Genomic DNA, 16,135 nt, shown 5'->3' with positions numbered 1-16,135 from the left:
AAGAGCTTGCTACATTTCTCATCGGAAAGTTCTGAGAAGTTAAATGGCTTAACACCGTTTGTTTTACAAACAAGCTGGGACTTTGATTCATCTAGTATGGTTAGACTGCTCAAGCTGCAGGCGGGATGAGTGTTTTAATGCCAAGGTACTCATAAGGGAACTAAGCTTTAAAGACGGTAGAATATTACTCTAATAATGTAAAACTTGTCTCCAAACCTGCACATCACTTCTGCATAAATTACTCCAGTGGAAAAACGGTTCAAATGCACACTTCTGACTCCTAACTTACCAATGTTAGGATTGCATGCGTAGTGGCACACATCCTGTTTTTTCCGTCTTTATTTGGGCTCTGATTTCTCATCTTTCCACAAGGAGATAAGACATCCAAGCCCCCAAAAGAAAATGCGATCAGCCTTTCACCCTTATTTTAGTACAGTACAGTGTCCAGAGAGGCCTTAAAATTGTACTTACTCCTGGCTAAACTGAACAACACGTTTCTGTATTTTTTAAATGAAATTATCATACGCACATTTGTGGTTTTGTCTGTTTTTTTAAGAACATAAGTGTTTTAGAGTCTACCCCTTGCTACCTGGGCTAAGTAATGCCAGTGCCAGTTAAAGAACCTAACACACGCCGGGTGGTGGCGCACGCCTTTAATCCCAGCACTGGGCATGCGGGTCTCTGTGAGTTAGAGACCAGCGTGTCTACAAGAGCTAGTACCAGGACAGGCTCCAAAACCACAGAGAAACCCTGGCTCGAAAAACCAAAAAAAAAAAAAAAAAAAAAAAAGAAGAAGAACCTAACACACAATAGGTACTCAGACCAAATAAAATTAAAGGGGGAAAGACAAAACTGGCTTCCCTAGATTTCTTTGGCTTGCAATATGACAATGAGATTTTTGAGCAAGAACACCTATGTAGAATTGCAATTAAGAGCAAAACCTTGGCTTTGAAGTAAAATACTTTTTGAATCCTTTTAACCAGTTGGGATTTAAAAACACTCTGTAACAACTCACCATTTAATCATTCTTACTAGAAAAAAGAGCTTTCTCTCAGAAAACTTCAACTTCAGTTCTAAGTAGCAAGGTGACCCCATACAAAAACGCTTTCTGTCTGTAGCTTTTGACTTTGAGTCCACATTCTAGCCATAATGTACAATTTTATATTTAATATATATTCTTGTTTATAAGTCCATATAGTGTGGTGAAACTCGGTCTGTACCCCAGGAGCCAGAACGGTTTTGTACTAACTGAAGAAAGCCTGAAAGTAATAGACACACGTAGTTGACTGTGAGTCTGAGAAGGCGGAAGGGCGGGACCTAGTAAAATGAGCGTTGGGCCCTGTCCTCTGGTCTGGGTGGCAGTGGCAGAGTCTGGCATGTCTAAGTCTCTGTGGTTGGTGAGCTGTAGCTTTGACACTCCTGGGTCATTCCACACCTCACTCCAATAGACCGGGAGGCATAAAATTAGCTCTGAATTTCTCAATTTCTAAGAAACCTTCCTTGTTCAATACTTGCAGGTCTGTACTCCCTCCTCACATATCTGTTCTCCACAGCCACGGTATTAAACTGTTTACTGTCCCTTGTTTCATCGTAATCTGACATCCCTATTAACTTTACCCAGTATTGCCTGGAATGCCCCCTTTGTATATCCTCCCACTGCAACTCACTTCAGAATCAAGCCCCGGGACAAGGAAAATAATGTTCATGCCCACAATTAGCACCTTGGAGCAGTAAACCATGCAGCTTCTAGAGTTTCATCAGAGGTAGGTAGGCCTTTTCTACTTACCTACTAAGAGGACCTTGCGCTCTTTTATGAGAGGACACTAAAGAGTTTTATCACCCATTTAATTTCCAAAATTTTTAATAAAAATAGTGAATGAAATCAGATACATAATTTTATCATCTTCCACCAGCAACTACTATACTATGGGTATGTGTCTGTGTGTGTGTGTGTGTGTCTGTAGGTGTCTACGTGACTTACTGGTTTGAAGCATTTGAAAGTAAACTTCAGACATGAAATTTTATCCCTGAATATTTCAACATGAAACTCCATAATTGTCATCTATAATGAAAAACAAAAGTAAGTTTAAAAAAGAAAAAGTCCCCAAATATGCCATCCAATTCACATCTGTTTTCTCTATTTAAGTGTGACTACTCTTAGGAACCATAAATCAATTAAGTATTTTTGCCTGGCTACTATATTGTTCAAGTCTGTTTTAAACTTGAACTATAACTCCCTAACCCAGTTATTTCTTTTTTATTTTAAGTCAAGGTCCCACGAAGCTAGGTCTGCCCACAAAGTGGTTGTTTTCCTGAAGTTCACTTGAACAGCTGATGTTCTTCCCTCTACCACTCAAATTCTAGAATTATAGACATATAACACCATGACCCCAATATACATGACTTGAGATGTATGCTAGCCTAGAACCTAGAACTTGAGATGTGTGCTAGCCTAGAACCTAGAACTTGAGATGTGTGTCAGCCTACAGCCTAGAACTTGAGGTGTGTGCTGGCCTAGAACCTAGAACTTGAAATGTATGCTAGCCTAGAACCTAGAACTTTGAGATGTGCTGGCCTGGAACCTAGAACTTGAAATGTGTGCTGGCCTGGAACCTAGAACTTTGAGGTGCGTGCTGGCCTGGAACCTAGAACTTGAGATGTATGTCAGCCTACAGCCTAGAACTTGAGGTGTGTGCTATCCGACAACCATAACTCCACTTGTCTTAATGACAAGATTTTTTTTTTTTAAGAAACAAGTGTCCCATAGAACATTCTACATTCTAGTGGATGCTGGTGTCTGCTCCATTTAAGATGGGATTTAACAGGCTCCCTTACTTACTGGAAACAAGATTGAGAAAGGTGAAGATCTATAGTCTGTCTGTCTCTTTCTTTCTTTGTTTTGAGACAGCATTTCTCTGGGTAGCCCTGGCTGTCCTGGAGCTAAATATGTAGAACAGGCTGGCCTGAACTCAGAGATCAGCCTGCCTCTTTCTCTTCCTCTGCCTCCAAAGTGCTGGAATTAAAGGCGTGTGTCACCACACCTGACAAGGATCTGTATTTTTAAGAAGTCATTTGTTAGTGCTTAGTGCTGCTAAATTACATCACTTGAACAAAAGCAAGGAAAGTTACATTTGACAGACTTAAGAGCAAAATGTAGTACTTTACATGTGTGGTATACTGTCCTAACATTATTCTAAAACAGTCATCCCAGTGCGTGGGAAAATAAGGAGCATCGCTATAGATTAAAATGAGGCTGCTGGAGTATGACGCTATTAATACAAAAACAAAACAAAAACAAAATCCGAATATAGAAAAACCTTAAACGATTAACCATCTTTAACTGGGTTGTTGATAAAGGAGATGCAAATTTGTGACAAGCAGACGCGGGAACAGTCTTCATTTCATTAGCGAGTCACCAAGACTGAGGTGACTCTTAAAAGTGCATATCCCTGAGCCGGGAGGTGGTGGCGCACGCCTTTAATCCCAGCACTTGGGAGGCAGAGGCAGGTGGATCTCTGTGAGTTCGGTCCAGGACAGGCTCCAAAACTACAGAGAAACCCTGTCTCCAAAAACCAAAAAAAAAAAAAAAAAAGTGCATATCCCTGAAAAGAGCCTGGGCCCAAAGCACCAGCTGTAGCGCATCTCCTGTAGATTGCCCTCTTCCCGTGCTAGCCCCGACCGCACACGAGTACAGGAGGAAAATTCACTATGCTGGTACGTAGGGTTAATTCCTCAGTGGAAAACTGTAAAGAAGGACCTCATTGAAAACAGAAGATAAAGGGCGGAACCCGAGAATACTTGCTGCATTTGGACATGCCCTGACAAATTAATCTGGGAAAATTGGAAGCAAAAAACGTCAAGATTTAAATACTTGAACACAGACTGATGCAAACCTGCTTGCCTCCACCTACAAAGTGCCCTACCGGCAATATTCCGTTTACGGTGGCCTCCGGGCATTCATAAGAAGCGGGAAAATGGGGACAAGAGTGCAAGACACACAAAATAGGGTTAAAAGTCTGGGGGTTAAAACAATCGAATGACAATGACAAAAGATATGGCTAATCCCACCTTATGGGACAAAGAAATGAACACTAAGGATGGGAAGTTTGTAAATTAAACACAAAAATGTGACAGCTCTCATAATGGACAGGTGAAGGTGGCTCTTAAAAGAGCCTTTGGGTTTGTTCTGTTGGGCAATATTGAATTATGCCCTCTCTCCACGGATACGGCGGGCCAGCTGGATGTCCTTGGGCATGATGGTGACGCGCTTGGCGTGGATGGCGCACAGGTTGGTGTCCTCAAACAGACCCACCAGGTAGGCCTCGCTGGCCTCCTGCAGCGCCATGACGGCCGAACTCTGGAAACGCAGGTCGGTCTTGAAGTCCTGCGCGATCTCGCGCACCAGACGCTGGAACGGCAGCTTGCGGATCAGCAGCTCGGTCGACTTCTGGTAGCGCCGGATCTCGCGCAGCGCCACGGTGCCGGGCCGGTAGCGGTGGGGCTTCTTCACGCCGCCCGTGGCCGGGGCGCTCTTGCGGGCGGCCTTCGTGGCCAGCTGCTTGCGCGGGGCCTTGCCGCCGGTGGACTTGCGAGCAGTCTGCTTTGTGCGAGCCATTATTGGAAAAGAGAGGGAAATGTAAGTTTGAAATGTGTTGGTTCAAATTTATAAAGGCAAGGTATTTCTGATTGGTTGGAACCGTCAAAGGCCACGCCATGAATGACGATAGCGGAAATGCTCGGCAATTGGATAACAGACCTCAATTTTAAAATTTGTAACCAATAGAAATGTTGTACATTATATGGAGTCTGGTTCTTTGTCATATATTACTTCCTTAAATATACCATACATATGTAACAATACGGATATATATACTGTTGCCACTAAGTGCCTTAATTTTTAATTTAGCTTACCAACACATTAGTAAGACATACTATTGATATTTTTGGCGACGCCCGAAAAGCTTAAAGGAGTATTCGTAGAACTTAGTTGCCATTGCTTAATTTTGTATTTTTCCTTATTATAGTTGCGGGAAGGAAAGGGAGCATCTTCCTCTCCAGACGAAAATGTGGCCTGACAGGCACAAACACTCTATTTTATCTACCTTTTAATAAATTCATGAGCTTTGTAATTGCCTTAGCCTCAGAAAAGCGAATTAAGTATGTATCTTCAAAGCAAACGCTAGAGTGGTGAACCGTTCGTCATCATTAGGATTTACTCTCAACCGTTTACTTTCAGGGTACTAAACTACTACCTTGTGAACCAGGGGGAGCCTGAGGGTAGGCCATGGGTCTCTTCTGTTCTTTTGTCTTTCCCTGGACCGAAACCCGAAGTGGAAAAATACAGAACTTTTCAACGGTTTGATATTGAATTAGACGCGAGCGTTAACTTATAGAATTTCAAAGTAAAGAAAGCAAATTCTGATTTTTGGAAAAAATATCTAAAACGTTTGGAAGGAGATTAATTTGATGTAGAGTTAAGAAGCAAAATCGTTCGAAAGGGTATTACAAGTTTCGGGCTGAACCAATGGGAGAGTAAACCGGCCTCTATTAACAGCTAACCAATCAGACAGGGAGAAAGTAAGTCTTAATTTGCATAAAACTCCCTACAAATAGACAAACAACGTGTTCTCAGGCTTCACTTTTTTTCCTCTTGTAAGGAAAGAGATCTGAAGATGCCTGAACCTGCAAAGTCGGCCCCCGCCCCGAAGAAGGGCTCCAAGAAGGCCGTGACCAAGGCGCAGAAGAAGGACGGCAAGAAGCGCAAGCGCAGCCGCAAGGAGAGCTACTCGGTGTACGTGTACAAGGTGCTGAAGCAGGTCCACCCCGACACCGGCATCTCTTCCAAGGCCATGGGCATCATGAACTCGTTCGTCAACGACATCTTCGAGCGCATCGCGGGCGAGGCGTCGCGCCTGGCGCATTACAACAAGCGCTCGACCATCACGTCCCGGGAGATCCAGACGGCCGTGCGCCTGCTGCTGCCCGGGGAGCTGGCCAAGCACGCCGTGTCCGAGGGCACCAAGGCTGTCACCAAGTACACCAGCTCCAAGTGAAGTGAGCCCGTTTACGTATCTCTTAACCCAAAGGCTCTTTTCAGAGCCACCCACATTTCGCATGAAATAGCTGTTACATGTATGAACCTTAGGTTGAATATGCTGATGTCGCATCATGAGATGAAGTGCCCAAGACGTACGGCGTGAGTTATGTTTGGTAGGTCAGTCCTGTTTGGCCTAGCATCTGCAATGTTAATCTGAAAGAGTACTTTTGAAATAATGTTGGTGATACATTGTGTAGGTGCCTATGATGTCCCATTAGTGGATATTTTGAGCTTTGGGAAAAAAAAAAACGTTCTTTTTCATTGTTTTCAGTCCTTTTTTTTTTTTTTTTTTTTTTTTTTTTTTGGTTTTTTGAGACAGGGTTTCTCTGTGGTTTTGGAGCCTGTCCTGGAACTAGCTCTTGTAGACCAGGCTGGTCTCGAACTCACAAAGATCCGCCTGCCTCTGCCTCCCAAGTGCTGGGATTAAAGGCGTGCGCCACCACCGCCCGGCTTGTTTTCGTTTTCAGTCCTTTTAAAAAGACCAAATACCCGAGGTTCATGATCAACCACTAACCATTATTTCTGAACGTCGTAGTTACAGTATAATAATGAAACTCCAAATTACCTTAGTATGCTGTAATGTAACATTTTGGGAGCTGGTAAAATTCAGTCATAAGCACAGTGGAATCATGAATCAGTTCTTTAGAATTACCTTTTAAAAGCTCTATTGTCCGTGTCTTTAAAGCCACCTGTAGTTTCTCAGTAGAACATTAAAATGCACACCCATTGGCATCTGCCTCATCTAGGACACTCAAGGCTTGATAATGGGAGGTCAGGAAAGACTCATCCTAGATCTGCAGTTTGTGTCATACACCTTTAATCCCATCATTTGGGAGCAGTACCAGGTACTCTTGAGTTTCAGGCCAGCCTGGTCACACAATCCCATCTTTCTGTGTTACACAATGAGGTAAGAGATAAGATAGATGATTGGTAGATAGATAGATGATAGATAAATAGATAGATAGATAGATAGATAGATAGATAGATAGATAGATAGATAGATAGATACATACATACATACATACATACATACATACATAGATGATAGATATTTGATCCTGAACCTGTATTGCATAAATTTTCTAACTGAATGCAACTGGAGGTAAAATATTCATTTACCAAGTCTGCTGAATTTTTAAAAACTGCATAGCTGGGCGGTGGTGGCACACGCCTTTAATCCCAGCACTCGGGAGGCAGAGGCAGGCGGATCTCTGGGAGTTCGAAGCCAGCCTGGTCTACAAGAGCTAGTTCCAGGACAGGCTCCAAAGCTACAGAGAAACCCTGTCTTGAAAAACCAAAATGTTCTGAGCATCATCTAGGTGGAGATTGGAGCTTCCAAATATCAAAGTCTTCTTCCATCACAGTCACTGGCACAGTTCCGTAAAAGCCAGCCTTGAGGTCCTACAACAAAAGTTATCATAACCTGTAGGATAAATCCAGTGACCAGGTGGATGGCTTCTTAAATAATTAAGGTAACTGAACACAAGTAAAACATAAGAAAAACGTGAAGTATCAGAATCTCAAAAATAAAAAGCACAAAAGGCCTGTGACAATGCTGTACATCTTTAATCCCAGCACTTGGCAGGAGGGGCAGAGATCTCACAGTTGCAGACCATTTTTGGGATACAAAGCTAATAAACCAATGGGTTTGCTAGGGAATTTATTGGTGGGTAGACTAGGGAAGATGAAGTGATTGGTAAATACCAGTTACCATTTGAAATCTGGGTAAACAGGTTTTCAGTTACAATTTTAATGTAACTGAAGTGATTCACAATTGCAATGCGTACAGACATAATTACAACTGTCAGTTTTACTTTACATTCTGTAGTTGCTTAGTCATCACTGTCCACTTCATGAGTGTACTAATGCCGGTATTTACAAGGATGGAGGCAATTTCAGACAGCAAAGAAGGCTCGGGGTCCTTTCCCAAAAAGTTAACTGTAGATGACATACTTGCCAAAGCAAATACTTGTGCATCACTAGTGAAAACGCAGATCTACCATTTCCACAAATAACTTGAAATTTTAAAACTATGTTGACAAAATGGAAACGACATTACAGCCTTTTTTTTGTATGGTGGGTGGCTCTAAGAAGAGCCTTTAAAATAGTAGTTATGTAGAAAAGGGATTTATGCCCTCTCCCCTCGGATGCGGCGAGCCAGCTGGATGTCCTTGGGCATGATGGTGACCCTCTTGGCGTGGATGGCGCACAGGTTGGTGTCTTCAAACAGACCCACCAGGTAGGCCTCGCAGGCCTCCTGCAGAGCCATGACGGCCGAGCTCTGGAAGCGCAGGTCGGTCTTGAAGTCCTGCGCGATCTCGCGCACCAGACGCTGGAACGGCAGCTTGCGGATCAGCAGCTCGGTCGACTTCTGGTAGCGCCGGATCTCGCGCAGCGCCACGGTGCCGGGCCGGTAGCGGTGGGGCTTCTTCACGCCGCCGGTGGCCGGGGCGCTCTTGCGGGCGGCCTTGGTGGCCAGCTGCTTGCGCGGGGCCTTGCCGCCGGTGGACTTGCGAGCGGTCTGCTTAGTACGAGCCATAGTAATAAAGAGAAGAAATGAGCTACCTAAACTGTACAAGGGTGGCCTTTATATAGGGTAATGTTCGCACACGCGCAAACGCACGCAACCACTTGTGTTTCCTCTCCTCCCCACAGAGAAACAATCTGATAGGATTGCATAATTTTCAAAAGTCCCGCGCAATATTACTATTGGCGGAGGACATCGGACGGTGATTGGCTATTTCTTGCACACTTATTAGAATGCCTAAAAAAATGTTTTAGCCGCCTAAAGCCATTTAACACGCCCGATTATTCTTAAATTTTACTGCACGCTTGTCTTGTATTTAACCGCTTGTAAAATTTGAGGACAAAAAATTCCTACTTTAAAATAGGACGCTCTAGATGCCAAAAACATTCCTGAAAAACATGTTCGCCACCCTCTCTTGGCATTTATTTTTTTCATTCTAGTGGCTGGACTGTAATGTTGTAGCCAGAGTCCTAGGAGTATTTGGAATGTGACCAGTAGACAGACCTGCATGAAAATAAGGGTAAGACATGTGAGCTGGCCTCTGAATGTTGCCTTGTCACTTGACATAAAACCTTATCCTATTTCCATAAAATCCTTTGGGTTGACAGTAACTTCTCCTATCCTAGCGGCATCCTAACTTCAATTTTGAAAGACACTAGGTAGTGCGCTGGATAAGGTACACCAGCATGTCAGTGCGATATCCGGAGTTTTTCTCTGCCTGACCCTCAACTTAATACAACTTAACTACCTTGATATTTGGTTTTATAAATCGGGATATGGCTCGACACTTCGCAATGACATAAGGGACCTAGGATGATAAGTAGAAAATGGTTCTGGTTACCACACTCTCAATATGAAAAGGTGGTGGCTCTGAAAAGAGCCTTTGGTTTAAAGAAAAAAAAAAGCCACGTTCAATCGTCTTATTTCCCCTTGGCTTTGTGGTGGCTCTCGGTCTTCTTGGGCAGCAGCACCGCCTGGATGTTGGGCAGGACGCCGCCCTGCGCGATCGTCACGCGGCCCAGCAGCTTGTTGAGCTCCTCGTCGTTGCGGATGGCCAGCTGCAGATGGCGCGGGATGATGCGCGTCTTCTTGTTGTCGCGGGCCGCGTTGCCAGCCAGCTCCAGGATCTCGGCCGTCAGGTACTCCAGCACGGCCGCCAGGTACACCGGGGCGCCGGCTCCCACCCGCTCCGAGTAGTTGCCCTTGCGGAGGAGGCGGTGCACGCGGCCCACGGGGAACTGCAGGCCGGCCCGGGAGGAGCGGGTCTTGGCCTTGGCGCGAGCCTTGCCACCCTGCTTGCCGCGTCCAGACATGTTAAAAATTTGCTGTCAAAATCAGTTAAAGACAAAACTACAACAGGGAACTTATAGGGATCGTCCGGAGTGAAAATAGAGTGATTTCATTGGCCAAAAATTCCGTTTCACCCAAACCAATGGTTCCGTGGTTTTGAAGTCTGCTTGCTCTTATTGGACAGTTAGTGTGTGACGTTTGCACATTCGCTAGCAAGAATAGCCACATCTTTGTTTAAATAGCACGGAGGGCCTGCGACATCTTTAAACTTCTCTTTTTTGTGTTTTACCTTAAAATTTGTTCTTTCCATCATGCCTGAACCTGCGAAGTCCGCTCCCGCCCCGAAGAAGGGCTCCAAGAAGGCCGTGACCAAGGCGCAGAAGAAGGACGGCAAGAAGCGCAAGCGCAGCCGCAAGGAGAGCTACTCGGTGTACGTGTACAAGGTGCTGAAGCAGGTCCACCCCGACACCGGCATCTCTTCCAAGGCCATGGGCATCATGAACTCGTTCGTTAACGACATCTTCGAGCGCATCGCGGGCGAGGCGTCGCGCCTGGCGCATTACAACAAGCGCTCGACCATCACGTCCCGGGAGATCCAGACGGCCGTGCGCCTGCTGCTGCCCGGGGAGCTGGCCAAGCACGCCGTGTCCGAGGGCACCAAGGCCGTCACCAAGTACACCAGCTCCAAGTGAAGTGAGCCCGCTTAACCTAACTCATTCTTAACCCAAAGGCTCTTTTCAGAGCCACTCACTTAGTCTTAAAAGATCTGTAATTCTGTCTGGAACTTGATGGTTACTTAATAGTGGGTATTAGCCAAAAAGGTTGGGGATGGGTAACTATTCTGAACCGCTCAATTTTCAGTATGTCTATATTGAGCTTCCTAAAGTGACAAAGATATATTTTTTCACATGAAATAAATCCAACCACAAGGTCATACATCTGCATGTGTTTAACTAGTTCTGAGGTTAGAACTGTGCTACAACCGCCTGTCCCTTTTTCTTTGGTTTCTGAGAGGATTTCACCATCTAAATCTGACCTAGAATTAACTAGATCAGGTCTGGCCTTCCTACAGACTTCCAGTTGCTGGGATGGATCTTTGCCACCACACAGTACCTTTTCTATAAATGTTATAGGAGAAATCTGGCAATCCATCTGAAGTCAGTAATTTCTTTGCCTTCGTCATTTATCCGCAAGAGTCCACTAAAAAAATTAATATGAACATTAAGTGACCCAATAACATAGAGACTTGTAAAATAGATTTTTCAAGCACTATATATTTAGGCATTAATTTTTCAATACTGTTTGATAACTTTAAGCAGCTCTTTAAACAATTTATCCAGAGATATTCAAACCCGGTTTAATACATCCCTCCAGACAGAAGTATTTAAATACGTAGAATTGTGGATTGAGGCAATTAATTGGAGCATTTCCTAATCCTATATAGAGGGGACTTAGTAACGACTGCATGGCATTCTGGAGATTAGTAAAAGCAATTGAGGCTGGACAGTGACTGCACCCAGGGAACTGTCTATTGTGCTCAAGCCTTGGATCTCACAAAGGAAGCCTTTTTCCCTGTGGCTTTAAGGGAGCTGAGGTCTAACAGTTCGCTAATCCTCTGTGTCAGAGTTCTTCAGCTGGTCCTGACCTTTGCCATTCTAACAGTACCACTCTCTAGTATTATTGGGACGTCCAAGATCTAAATATTGTCACGTCTCAACCTCCATCTCAAGCAATGTAAGGCTGTCACATGACTCTCCACAAACTCATTAGAGCTAACAAAAAATAATTAGGAAAAGAACAGATGAAAAGAGAAACTTGCAAGGTATGATGTCTCACCCCTGTCTAGCACCTGGGTGCTAGACTGAAGAAGATGCTAAACAATATACAGAGCACTGTTGGTGTTAGCTTCAATACTTTTTCCTGAAGTTAATTTATTTTAAACTATACGTATGTGTCTCTGTGTGTATGTGTAAGGAATTCCCCCGGAACTGGAGTTACATGTTGTTGTTTGAAACAACCAACATAGATGGTGGGCACTGAACTCTGACTCATCTCTAGCCCCAACCTTCAATATTTTTATTTATTTTTTAAAGATTTATTTATTTATTATGCATACAGTGTTCTGCCTGCATGCCAGAAGTGGGCACCAGATTTTATTATGGATGATTGTGAGCCACCATATGGTTACTGGGAATTGAACTCAGGCCCTCTGGAAGAGCAGTCAGTACTCTTAACCATTGAGCCATCTTTCCAGCCCCCTTGAAGATTGTTAATATTGTCAGTATTTCCATTTTTGCTAAAAATAAAAATTACAAATATAAATGTTCAAGGGTGGGCTTTTAACCTGCAAAACCATACACAGACTCTAAGCACTTTTCATAGCCACGGATCCAAACCAATGTCCTCCACGAACTAAATTGTTGTTGTAGCCTCCTTACTAGTTTCCTTATCAATACTTTTGAATCAAGCTTGAAATATGAATCAGACCTTGCCTGTTTTCAGGTAAAACTCCTGCAGTGGTTCCCACGTCACTCACCTCATTGAGAGCAAAACCCAGAGTAGTTCCAAAAGCCCCCAAAAGGACCCAAGAGGCACTCCATTCCATTTGGGTCTCAGGTTGTCTCTTCTCAGCAGGCTTTTCTGATCTAGCAGAAACCCCCTTCACTTTCACCCTGTCTTTTTGCTCTGGTCATCATTTCATTACTAAAGCTTCATGACCACCCCCTCATCTAAATATTACCTCCTCCCAGCACACATTATTCCTTTTCTGCTTCAGTCAGCAACATAACACTTAGCACTGTGCTACTTGATTTCTCTGCCTTCCCACACCCAATCAACACCAAGTCCTGGAAGATTGAAAATGTTTTGTCCTGGGCTAGAGAGACTGCTCCAGCACTGGGTGCTCTTGCTAAGGACAAGAATTGACTCCCAGCACCCACAAGGTGGTCCACTCTGTTTTGAACCCCAGTTCCAGGGGATCTGAAACCCTCTTCTGGCCTCCTTGAGCACATCCATGCATACACATTTAGATTATTCATACCTATAATTCACATAGCATAGCATAGAACCGCTCCTGATCTTGGTGTGTTCCGATCATTTTTTTAAGCCTCAGATACTTTTTTCTTCCTCAAACGTGTTCTTAACCTTCAATAGTGTCTGATTCCTTGCCCCTGCCCCTGACCCACAGAAACCCTTATCTTTAAAAATAAAGATGAGAACTGGGTAGTGGTGACACAGGCCTTTAATCCCGGCACTCGGAATTAAAGGCAAAAGCAGCAGAAACAAACTGATCCGTGAATTCGAAGCCAAGCTAGTCTACAGTGAGTTCCAGGACCATCAGGGCTACACAAAGAACCCATCTTGAAAAAGAAAAACCAAAAATATAATAATAATTAATAAAAATAAAGCAGGGAGACAGCCAAAAAGGCTCAGCAAGTAAAGTGATTGCTGCAAAACCTGTTAAAACTGAGTTGGATCCTTAGGTGGAAGGAGACGCAAATCCCATAGAATTGCCCTGGTTGACAGAGAATAAAGTCAAATAACAGCCACATTAACTACATTAATTTTGACTTCAGAGGATAACCACACAAGTTAACTTGCTGGCCACGAAGAAGAGCACCTTTTCTGTTGTTTTCAAACAAGGCATCATGACATTTAACCTCAAAGTGTTTGTTGTACAGTACTGTCAATCTTAGCACTTCTAGCTGAAATCAGATTCTGAAGGTACAAACTTAAACCACATCGAAAATATCAAAAATGTGCTTATATTGTCTTAGGTTGTTTATTCACACGCTCAACCGACCAGTCAACAAAGTTCGGTGATCTGCATAAAGCTGCACAGCAAAACTACCCAATTTTACTGTATATGTAAATTGTAATGTTCGATTGTAATAATCCTTCCCTTAAGCGAACAAGTCCACCACAGGTGTGCCGGGAGAAAAGCTGCCTAAACGTCGCGTGGATCTCCAGTACACTTCAGGCAGCCCTCCAAGCAGAGGTCAGAGTACAGAAGCGACCAACCAGTCCCGGCTGGGTGCTCAGCCACAGCCCGGTGGCTTTATCCCTGGATCCGCCTCAAAGCTCACGCGCTTTGTCCCTGCATCTCGCGCCACCTAAATAGAGGAAAAATACCAAATACCAGGCTTTGTCGTGTGCCTGATGTACGGACCTTTCTCACAATTTCTAATAGTAGCCAAGGTAGCAACGAGAGGAACGGAAGCCTATATTAACTACATCACAAGGGTTATTTTTTACGTTAATTAGACCAACTCAATATTCAACAAGACATGTTAGCCCTTTTACAGAGAACGTGGGCGGCCCTGAAAAGGGCCTTTGGGTTTTCGGGAAATCAGCCGCCACGGGTAGTTCAGCCGCCGAAGCCGTAGAGGGTGCGGCCCTGGCGCTTGAGCGCGTAGACCACGTCCATGGCGGTGACGGTCTTGCGCTTGGCGTGCTCCGTGTAGGTGACCGCGTCGCGGATCACGTTCTCCAGGAACACCTTCAGCACCCCGCGGGTCTCCTCGTAGATGAGGCCGGAGATGCGCTTGACTCCTCCGCGCCGGGCCAGGCGGCGGATGGCGGGCTTGGTGATGCCCTGGATGTTGTCGCGCAGGACCTTGCGGTGGCGCTTGGCGCCGCCTTTGCCCAGGCCTTTACCGCCCTTGCCTCGTCCAGACATGGCTAAGCTCCTGACGACCAGACCAAAGTGCCGGGAGAAGCGCAGGCACTTCCCTTATATGCAAGGGCTTCGGACCTAATTGAAGACTGAAACCTCGAGCGCGTTCACCCCGCCCCTGACATGGCAATAGCTGGTGACGTCACCAACGCTCGAGGTTCCCTGAGCTGGTCCTTTGTCTCAAAACAGGACTTCCCGGCCATTTTAACTAGTTCAGACTAAACAATGTCTTTAACGATGCACATTTGCCACTTGCCAGTTGGTACGTATTAGGGCGACAGCGGAGCTTTGGTCAGTCAAACGATCAGAAATGCAGATGCGGGCTGTGTGTGTCAGTTTTATCCCCTGTTCTAAAGGACCAAACACTGGAGAGAGCACTGCGCCATTTCCTCCTCGATCTCGACCACAGAACAAATCTGACCCCAGCCCTGATACCCGCAGGTAAATGCGTGGTTTTTCACTAAGATTGTTACCAATTGCCGTGCTGAGAACAGTATTTATATTGTCTTGTTTTCTCCATTGGCGAAAATTCGTGCTTCTCGTTTGAATATCTACCTGACTTTTTCATACACATCGAGTCACTTATTAGTATCTTAATATTTGCTACTCTTGTCAGATTTTGCTTTGTCTTTAATTCGGTAGCGACATTATTCCCAACAAGTAGCACCTTTAAGACAAACTTAAAAGGTGATTTCCAGCAGGTCTTTGTATGTATAAAGTAGTACGACACCCACTGCAAACAAAGGTAAGAATATTTTTAGAAGTTACTTGCTGTGCAGCAGAGTGGCGCAGCGGAAGCGTGCTGGGCCCATAACCCAGAGGTCGATGGATCGAAACCATCCTCTGCTAGCCAAAACTGGAAATTTTTTCATGGGTGTTTAAATGACAACTGAAGGGTTCTCTTTCTAGTAAATCATATATTTATTCTGGTTATTTTGCCACTTTACTCCTAAAATGGCTAAACAAAGGGGAACACAAGAGTAAGAACGAAAGACCAATTCAGTTTCTCTCATTACATAATGTATAAGGCCTTATTTGCCAAGTCTGAATGAGAAAACCACTTCTGCTGCCAACACTGGTCCTGTGTCTTTAATCGCCACATTCCTGAGAAGTCTTTTGGGAAGCCATTGCTATTGTCTACGCTTATTTTTTAAGCTGTGTATTCACTGTCTTATATTCCTCTCCCAGGAAGGATTCCTGTCTAAAATTTATGTGTCAAATCCCGTCATAGAAATTAGTAAGAAAAAAATACATTAAGTAGCCTATAATCTGGGTAAGTATTTTCTTTTGATTGACCTTGAACTGCTCCTTTTGCCTCTATCAACAGGGTTTACCATGCCTTTTAAAAATAATTCTTCACTGGATTAGAAAACAGAAGTTTAAAAACCTCTCTCCCGTTAGGCTGTGGGGGGATGGGAGTCTTATTTCTTCTCAGTGGGGGTTTAAAGATCAAAATCAGCCCTTGAGAATAACTGACAGAACCACCAAGCACCTGGTAGCCTTGTTTTCTTGCCTCAGACATTAAAAAAAAAATAGTTTGCTTTTT

General features: G+C 44.3%; 5 protein-coding genes and 2 non-coding genes across 7 annotated transcripts in view; 4 read left to right on the top strand and 3 right to left on the bottom strand.

Moving 5' to 3' along the window:
* The window catches only part of LOC130885668 (uncharacterized), a 46,254-nt gene extending 31,655 nt beyond the window's left edge, over nucleotides 1-14,599 (bottom strand). Inside the window, exons 1-3 of the mRNA XM_057787367.1 lie at nucleotides 14,304-14,599; nucleotides 9,993-10,032; nucleotides 8,308-8,637 (exon numbers count right to left, since the gene is read on the bottom strand). Coding sequence (XP_057643350.1) covers nucleotides 8,308-8,637; nucleotides 9,993-10,032; nucleotides 14,304-14,592 — 659 coding nt within the window. The 5' untranslated portion in view covers nucleotides 14,593-14,599. The remainder of the gene's footprint in view (nucleotides 1-8,307; nucleotides 8,638-9,992; nucleotides 10,033-14,303) is intronic.
* Nucleotides 4,205-6,414, bottom strand: LOC130885708 (histone H3). The gene is made up of 2 exons (XM_057787405.1): nucleotides 6,380-6,414; nucleotides 4,205-4,616 (listed from the first exon to the last, which is right to left on the bottom strand). Exon 2 carries the CDS (start codon nucleotides 4,613-4,615, stop codon nucleotides 4,205-4,207), a length of 411 nt encoding a protein of 136 aa, XP_057643388.1. The 5' UTR covers nucleotide 4,616; nucleotides 6,380-6,414.
* On the top strand, nucleotides 5,673-6,053 carry LOC130885699 (histone H2B type 1-C/E/F/G/I). Its single transcript, XM_057787397.1, has one exon. It carries the CDS (start codon nucleotides 5,673-5,675, stop codon nucleotides 6,051-6,053), a length of 381 nt encoding a protein of 126 aa, XP_057643380.1.
* On the bottom strand, nucleotides 9,545-9,937 carry LOC130885690 (histone H2A type 1-B). The gene has a single exon (XM_057787387.1). It carries the CDS (start codon nucleotides 9,935-9,937, stop codon nucleotides 9,545-9,547), a length of 393 nt encoding a protein of 130 aa, XP_057643370.1.
* Nucleotides 10,226-10,660, top strand: LOC130885700 (histone H2B type 1-C/E/F/G/I). The gene has a single exon (XM_057787398.1). It carries the CDS (start codon nucleotides 10,226-10,228, stop codon nucleotides 10,604-10,606), a length of 381 nt encoding a protein of 126 aa, XP_057643381.1. The 3' UTR covers nucleotides 10,607-10,660.
* A 767-nt stretch (nucleotides 14,600-15,366) lies between the features above and the next one.
* On the top strand, nucleotides 15,367-15,438 carry Trnam-cau (transfer RNA methionine (anticodon CAU)). Its single transcript has one exon. It is a non-coding gene; the product is annotated as a tRNA-Met (tRNA).
* A 535-nt stretch (nucleotides 15,439-15,973) lies between these two features.
* LOC130886255 (small Cajal body-specific RNA 20) lies at nucleotides 15,974-16,113 on the top strand. Its single transcript, XR_009058240.1, has one exon. It is a non-coding gene; the product is annotated as a small Cajal body-specific RNA 20 (non-coding RNA).
* Nucleotides 16,114-16,135: the final 22 nt, after the last annotated feature.

Source organism: Chionomys nivalis, chromosome 13 (genome assembly GCF_950005125.1).
Source record: "Chionomys nivalis chromosome 13, mChiNiv1.1, whole genome shotgun sequence".
Lineage (NCBI taxonomy): Eukaryota > Metazoa > Chordata > Mammalia > Rodentia > Cricetidae > Chionomys > Chionomys nivalis.
Note: the sequence above shows the minus strand (reverse complement) of the source record. Positions and strands in the feature narration are given on the sequence as shown.

Excerpts from the sequence above, each read along its gene's own strand:
- LOC130885700 (XM_057787398.1), top strand. The coding sequence starts at position 10,226 with ATGCCTGAACCTGCGAAGTCCGCTCCCGCCCCGAAGAAGGGCTCCAAG.
- LOC130885708 (XM_057787405.1), bottom strand. The coding sequence starts at position 4,615 with ATGGCTCGCACAAAGCAGACTGCTCGCAAGTCCACCGGCGGCAAGGCC.
- LOC130885690 (XM_057787387.1), bottom strand. The coding sequence starts at position 9,937 with ATGTCTGGACGCGGCAAGCAGGGTGGCAAGGCTCGCGCCAAGGCCAAG.
- LOC130885699 (XM_057787397.1), top strand. The coding sequence starts at position 5,673 with ATGCCTGAACCTGCAAAGTCGGCCCCCGCCCCGAAGAAGGGCTCCAAG.